The sequence below is a fragment of the Brachyhypopomus gauderio genome, chromosome 4 (assembly GCF_052324685.1).
Source record: "Brachyhypopomus gauderio isolate BG-103 chromosome 4, BGAUD_0.2, whole genome shotgun sequence".
In the NCBI taxonomy this organism is placed as follows: Eukaryota; Metazoa; Chordata; class Actinopteri; order Gymnotiformes; family Hypopomidae; genus Brachyhypopomus; species Brachyhypopomus gauderio.
The window spans coordinates 12,065,260-12,073,022 of NC_135214.1; the positions used below are offsets into that span (position 1 = coordinate 12,065,260).

The 7,763-nt window shown below is 41.0% G+C and overlaps 1 protein-coding gene across 2 annotated transcripts; it reads right to left on the minus strand.

Moving 5' to 3' along the window:
- Positions 1 to 3,998: 3,998 nt before the first annotated feature.
- Positions 3,999 to 6,742, minus strand: LOC143512206 (histamine N-methyltransferase-like). 2 transcript variants are annotated; one of them, XM_077002245.1, is made up of 7 exons: positions 6,634 to 6,742; positions 6,013 to 6,153; positions 5,823 to 5,875; positions 5,602 to 5,709; positions 5,167 to 5,297; positions 4,841 to 4,934; positions 3,999 to 4,538 (listed from the first exon to the last, which is right to left on the minus strand). In XM_077002245.1, the coding sequence occupies exons 2-7, from the start codon at positions 6,147 to 6,149 to the stop codon at positions 4,183 to 4,185; spliced, it is 879 nt and encodes a 292-aa protein (XP_076858360.1). In that variant the 5' UTR covers positions 6,150 to 6,153; positions 6,634 to 6,742; the 3' UTR covers positions 3,999 to 4,182. The 2 variants fall into 2 exon arrangements, with proteins under 2 accessions (XP_076858360.1, XP_076858361.1); XM_077002246.1 differs by having other exon boundaries at positions 6,013 to 6,149; positions 6,634 to 6,740.
- Positions 6,743 to 7,763: the final 1,021 nt, after the last annotated feature.

Here is a 7,763-nt window from a genome sequence, read left to right on the forward strand (position 1 = left end):
TTTATTTATAATAAATTATTTTTATCATTAAAAGTCATTGTTTCCCGTAATTCAATTTCCCATGATGTAATTTACTGACACGAGACAGTACTCATGCATTTACTCACTACTTGAGTAGCTTTTAATCAAAGTACTTTTTAACTTTTACTCAAGTAATTTTTTGGGATGCATACTTTTACTTTTACTTGAGTAACATTTGGTTCAAGTAACTGTACTTTTACTTGAGTAAAATTGTTGAATACTCTACCCACCTCTGGTGGAGTGGGATATCGACAGGGCAATCGCGGCGGCTAATCCCCATCCTAGCTGCCCTCCTCATCGAAGGTATGTGCCTCCTCAAATCAAATCAAATCAAAGTTTATTTGTATATGTTGTCACAAAGCGCTTTACAGGATTTAAAAGGTTAACAATACTATGGGTCCAGAACCCTAATGAGCAAGCCAAAGGCGACAGTGGCGAGGAAAAACTCCCGATGATGGTGGGGATTAGGAAGAAACCTCGGGAGAACCAAGACTCAAAAGGGAACCCATCCTCCATTGGGCGGCCCGTTAACACACAAATTACACAAAATACAGACAAATACACAAGTCACACACAAATCACACAATCAGACTAAGTAAAGGTAAAAATGAAAGTTCTGTCACTGTAAATGTCTGTTGATGAACGCCAAGCTTTCATTCCATGTCGGAGCAGCGATGCTGGTATTGTAGGCTCCGACTGCAATGTTACCTCGGAGAAAAGATACGAGATGTAGTAACTATGTAACAGATTAATCAAAGGCCAAACTAAACAGATGAGTCTTTAATCGAGTTTTAAACATTGAGACTGTGTCTGAGTCCCGAATAGAGGCAGGAAGATTATTCCACAATTGTGGAGCTTTAAAAGAAAAGGCTCTTCCACCTGCTGTGATCTTTTTGATCCTAGGAACAGTTAATAACCCTGCGTCCTGCGAGCGAAGTGAACGCGCTGGGTTACATTGTTCAATAAGTTCACTAAGATAGTCTGGAGCTAAGCCATGCAGCGTTTTATATGTTAATAAAAGTATTTTATAGTCAATACGGAATCTAATTGGCAGCCAGTGTAATGACGATAGTACGGGACTTATGTGATCAAACTTTTTAGTTTTTGTTAAAACTCGTGCTGCTGCGTTCTAAACCAGCTGGAATTTGTTTATCGATTTACCAGAGCATCCAGCTAGGAGACTGTTGCAATAATCTAAACGAGAGGATATGAATGCATGGATTAGTTTTTCTGCATCACTAATATTTAATATGTTTCTAATTTTGGCAATGTTGTGCAAGTGAAAGAACGCTACCCTAGTTATATTATTAATATGTGTATCGAACGAGAGATCTGACAACAGGTCGCGTTGTCCAGTGCTGCACATTCATCTGAGAGAGCGACGCATCACTGGACCCGCTCTCAGTTCGTTGTGTGCTAAGAAGCATTCTAAGCTGGTGCTCCTATTTCTACTAGAGCCCTTTATTGATTAACCTCCGCCTCCGGCTGCCTCAATCCCTGCGTTACACCCGTGGTGTGAAACTCCAGAAGACTACACTAGGTCCAAAGTTGAAGGTGTCATATTGGTTACATAATAATCTTGAATGGATCAGCAGGGTCGCACATTGCTTGGCAAAGGTCCTCTTATTCGTTCTTGCTTAGGAACAAATGTTGCCCTCCAATCCAGGTCTTCCAGGTGGAAAACATGTTTTTACCATCAGAGCAAAACCCACATTTCTATTACAACAGTCAGAACACACACTTACCCTCCTGGTTAGAACTGAAATACCAGAAAAAACAAAGAAGAATATAAATATAATAAAATAGAAATCAAAATGAATGAAATAATTTAAGACACAATGAAAAAATCATAAAAAAGCATATTGAAAGAATTAAAAATGCACAAGAAAAAGAACTTCAGAAGGATTTGTTTGCATTACATTAGGATAACATCCGGAATAGACGTGAGTGCTGGAATATCCTGTGATTCACACTTGGTCAGAAGCACTTATGATGTGCAGTCTCAAAGACAACAGGACCCCCTGTTCTGTGGCTGAGTGATTAAACTAACTGTTACAAAATTAGAGACCAAACAGGAATAAAAATAGGAAGTACAGAGGAAAAGGAAACAGAGAAAATGCTACAGTAACACAATATTAAACAGAATGGCAGAATATTGGGGTGTTCAGCCCTGAAGGTTAAAATTCACTGATTTCAAACAGGTTGAAGAAGATCAAATTGTAGTGAAGTACACACCATTTCCAGAGAAACAAGGCGCTTCAGAGATGACGTTTTCACTGTGAAGCACTTTGCTAGCACAGCTGATGAAGGAACTCCATTGGAAACATCCTGTTTCTCCCTGTGTACTGCACCACAACTGATGAAGGACCTGTTGAAAATGTCCTGTCTCTCTCCCTGTGTACTGCACTACAACTGATGAAGGACCTGTCAGAAACGTCCTGTCTCTCTCCCTGTGTACTGCACTACAACTGATGAAGGACCTGTCAGAAATGTCCTGTCTCTCTCCCTGTGTACTGCACTACAACTGATGAAGGACCTGTCAGAAACGTCCTGTCTCTCTCCCTGTGTACTGCACTACAACTGATGAAGGACCTGTCAGAAACGTCCTGACTCTCTCTCTGTGTACTGCAATACAGCTGATGAAGGACCTTGTCAGAAATGTCCTGTCTCTCTCCCTGTGTACTGCACTACAACTGATGAAGGACCTGTCAGAAACGTCCTGTCTCTCTCCCTGTGTACTGCACTACAACTGATGAAGGACCTGTCAGAAACGTCCTGTCTCTTTCTCTGTGTACTGCACTACAGCTGATGAAGGACCTGTCAGAAACGTCCTGTCTCTCTCTCTGTGTACTGCATTACAGCTGATGAAGGACCTGTCAGAAACATCCTGTCTCTCTCTCTCTGTGTACTTCACTACAACTGATGAAGGAACTCCATCAGAAACGTCCTGTCTCTCCCTGTATACTGCACTACAGCTGATGAAGAAAAATGGGTTTTTTGCTTAGCAATAACATTAGCAACAGTATATTTTTTACTTACCAGTAAACATGATATTAAAATTAGATATAATTGCTGCCTTAGATGTTTTTAAATTGTAAACCTTAAGGGCCTTACAAGTCATACAGTGTACTAGTACAATGGAAAACGGTTTGATCTGCAGGAAGTGTCGGACCCCTGCAAGAGGCCTGTAGAATATGTTTTAGATTGATAAGCTCCACACAAGGTGAATTACAACATCTGCCTGTACCAACATCCTACCAAGTTGAGACAACGGAAAATGTAAAGTCATGCCTGTATGTCCAAGAACACCATGTAGGGGATAGAAGAAGATCTGAGGGGTGGAGGAATAGCATATAAGACCTGCATGTTACCAACATTTTTTAGATCTCTCTGATGCACAGGTTTTGTATGTGTGTGTGAGATCTCTTGAGATATATCTGATATTCTGAAGGACCTCCATCAGAAACGTTCTGTCTTTCTCTGTGTACTTCACTACAACTGATGAAGGACCTCCATCAGAAATGTCCTGTCTCTCTGTGTACCGCACTACAGCTGATGAGAGACCTCTTCCTCTCACCCTTTGGGAGTTTTTCCTCACTACACAACTACACCAGTATTAGCACTATTAGCACTTAGTATTAGTGTTACACACAGTGTGGCAGCACTGTGTCCTGAACGAGAAACACATTTCAGCAGTGGAGTGAGTCTCTTCTTTCTTTCTGGCATTTCTCTGCTCCTCTAATTTGCTTTCTAGTTTTTCAACAGTTTCAACTCTCTCAACAGTTCATCCTACCTACAGTGCAGCCAGTGTAGCTGGTTTGTTGCTTGCACTGATCTGTATTCACATTTGTATTCACCTACTGGCTCATGGGAACCGACAGAGGCCCTTCAGCAAGTGCCTGTGTTTGCCTGGGGTCAAAGGGCGTCCCTGCCCACCAGTATGGTGGGAGCATTGAATTGTAAGTGCAAGGCAAACATATGGTTTTGTCATTTTAATGTCAGTCATATTTAAGAACTCACAGTAACAAACACTCTGCAGCCGTACTGACAAACATACTAATGTCAATCTATCAACAGATTTAGGTCAACTGATAAACTAACCTACAAAAAATGCAAATCTCATTTAATGCACCTCTACGTCTGCCTGGTTGGTGTATAATTCTATGGGTTGAGCAGTAAGGCTTCCAGGTTGTTGTTGAATATTACTCTGCCGTCTTCCTCCTTGCTGCAGTCTGGACGTCTGAGCAGGTCCAGCACTGCTGCTGTCAGTTCTGGTGGAGCACTCTTTCTGAAGCCCTGTACTTCTGTCAGAAAGTCCAACAGCAACTCGCCTTTCTCGTCTCCAGGTGTGAAACAGCTGGTGATGTCCATTCTGGATGGCAGCTGGTACTTCTGGTAGGGGACACCTCTAGAGTCCAGCAAGCTCTTAATGTCTCCCATCGTGACACTCTGGCTGGTGTCGTTTTTTCCAAACAGGGTCCCAAAGGTTTTCCACAGTTTTGCCCAACTGCCCTCTCCTGCAGTAGAGACATAATTATTGATTACTGATTATATTATTATGTGTGATTATTTATTATATTATTATGTGTGCTTGTGCATCCTCTATGGGGACTTGATTCAGACGGCACAGAAACCACAACATTTAAATTTTAACAATTGTCTTGTAAATACCCAGTGCCCATAGCACTGAACTGGTGATAAAAAGCATTTTCATTCAAATCCATAATCCAATTCTGTAAACACCCAGAGGTCATTTGTCAGTTTTCCTAAAAAGCCCCATAGTAAATCCACTTCAATATGACTAATATGATTAACTCACCTGAGACCAGGATGAGGAGGAGTTTACCGTTCTTCTGTAATAAACTCTGGAAGAACAAAATGGCGGATTCTGGATCCTCCACATAGTACAAGGCCTGGCTCCCATAATGAATTAGCACAGGAAGTGACGAAACAAACAAAAAAAATTGCATTAGGATTTGTAGGTACATTTCTCAGCATTGGCCACAGTGAAACAGAATCAGTGATGTTGGGATAATGCTCTGAAAGCAACATCTCAGTCACTCTGAACTGGACTAATGTTACGTGAAACATTACTGAACTGTGGTGGTAAGACCACAGGAGCACTACTCCACAACTGATCTGAACCTGAATCATGTGGATGAAATCCATCTTTTTATCAGGGTTCCTCTCTTTCCAGGTCTTCTCAAACTCAGATGCTTTCATGTTATTCCAGGTGAAGGTCACCTGATCAAGGTCTGATGTCTTCGACACTAAATCTAAACAAAGAGAAGATTACAGAATATATCTCTCCAGATATTGTCCTGTTCTTTGATTGGCCATAAAGTTCCTTCATTCACTCTTGCTGTCCCAGTACTATCTAGACACCCCAGTGTACTAATACTGATCTACACACCCCAGTGTACTAATAGTAAAGCTGTTTGTTATATTGTACACTTGTGTACATAATTGTATAATACTAAAAAATAAAAATATCTAAAAAAAAAACTGAATATCAAATGAATTTGATAAGCAAGAACCGAGCACAGATGGTCAAAAATGATCCAGCGTGTCAGTCTGCACCTTTATACTTGTCCAGCATGTCACTGCTGGGCTCCACCACCTCATTGTCCACTTTGGCCTCAGGGTGTCGTAACTGTATCTGGCGGATGATTTCCAGGTCTATCTCACCTGGTAATAGAATCAGGTATGCAACACACCATCAGAATGTGCATAACCCACTTATAATGACTGTATGATGCAGTTATAATGGAGTTAACAAATGCAGATATGAAGAGTTATACCTGAACCACTTCCCACCCCCAACACATTGAGAGTAGGTTTCCCTTCACCAATACTGCAAAGTGAGATATATATGAACAATTGATCAAATAATAATCATTATGCCACTATTCACTTTACCAAGATAACAGTTCATGATTTTATGCAAGGCCCTAAATATCCGTGCATGTTCCACGACACAAGAGCGAGTACCTGGCCAGTATGTTTGTGAGTGGTCCATTGATAAAACTTTTAATAGTCTGGTGTTCCGACGAACTATCCAAAAAAACCTGGAAGGATTCGCCGTATTTGGAAAGATCGTCTACCAGGCTGGTGAGTGAAGCTGCCATCTTTCTGAAACACAGTAATGCAGTCCTGCTCATCACTTCGGTCACGAGAGAGAACCCACAGCGACTACGCGCTCTTACGTGCAGGCTGGTGGAAGTGGTGTAGCTGGAGACACTGCGATTTATGAATCTGGTTATGATACGATCGAACCAATATTATTTTTGCAAAGAAATGCAATTGACATCCTAGCTTTAATGTAACAATGCGCCGAATTTATTTTCAGAATCGTTTAAGTACAAAACTATTCACCAACAGGTTGGTAAATGTGCTTCGAGGTCATTCGCAAAAGAATAAGTTATGGTTGTGTCAAGATATTTCGTATTTACACAAGTTAGGTAACCTGATAATTCAGTGAAACCCAGCGACTTCGCCATTCTATTTTATACAATAGAGCATTATTGAAACACTGGTCTACGACGTGAATTCGGCTAAACGCACATTTAAAGCGGTTTTGATTGATCAACCACATAAAAAATTAAGACTTACGTCTGCCTTCCGTGAATGATTAACGTCAACGTTAACCGGAGTCGTGAAATAGCGGAGGTCTATTTAAGATCCGCTCCTCCCATCCTTAAAGTCCCAGCCTCAAACAGACAGACCCTCCTGCTGATATAGAATGGAACTATTGTTAACAACAGAAACTCTATTTTGCTTAACATTTCATTCAGCGACCTAACGTGAGTTCACAGGCGCGTGTAATTCACTACTGTACGTCTTTGGGCATATCGTAACCCTAAATTCTGCACGTAGAAATCACATAGTAAACAATTTTTTTCTGATCAATATAAGTCTCACAGATTGAAGGGTAAAATGCTATTCCATATTAATGAATGGACCTGTAGGCTAAAAATTAGTGTGCGCACCCACTAGCCACATTATTAGAAGTAATAATGTATTATAAGCAATTATAAATGTGGGTTTAGTTAAGAGCTATATTCACATTTGTGAACTTCAGAGCACTGCAACAAACCTTAGCTGTTTATCTACTGTATTTATAGAGCGTATGGACGTTTTTGTGAGTGCTAGGCTGCATTGACCAATTTGTTACTATGACATCTGGTGTTGTGAAGAGGAGGATGGGTCTTCCTTCTGAGCCTCAGTTCCTCTCAGGGTTCCTATCAGGGTTCTTCTCAGGTTTCCTATCAAGTTCCTTTCAGGGTTCCTTGGTTCCTCTCAGGTTTCCTATCAGGTTCGTCTCAGGTTTCTCTCAGGGTTCCTCTCAGGGTTCCTGTCAGGGTTCCTCTCAGGTTCCTCTCAGCGAACTTTTACTTGCAGTGGCCTTTGCCTACACATCAGCATGGGCTCGACTTCCCTGTACAGGCCTGTATGTCTTCTGTGAAGATGCTGTGAAGGAAATTGTTAATTATATTCATGTGTGTGATTTATGTTATTCATGTCCATGCAAACACTATAGCGCAGTCTGTGTGAAAAGTTTTGCTTACACTGCTTAGTGATATCACTGTGACCATATTGAAGATGTTTTTTTCTGTAAGACTGAAGTTTTCTGTGCAGCAACAGAGTTAGAGATAACATTGCTTATCCATTTCTATGTATCCAAGGTTGAACCCCAAGGAAACTGATAACTGCACCTAAGAAGCAGCATCCTTAGTTTTTCT

Bases quoted from the DNA above. Each gene is read 5' to 3' on its own strand.
- LOC143512206 (XM_077002245.1), bottom strand. From the start codon at position 6,149: ATGGCAGCTTCACTCACCAGCCTGGTAGACGATCTTTCCAAATACGGC. The intron at 5,710-5,822 runs GTATAACTCTTC...TTCTATTACCAG, and splicing joins GGGGGTGGGAAGTGGTTCAG to GTGAGATAGACCTGGAAATC. The intron at 4,935-5,166 runs GTTCAGATCAGT...TATGGGAGCCAG, and splicing joins ATTTCATCCACATGATTCAG to GCCTTGTACTATGTGGAGGA.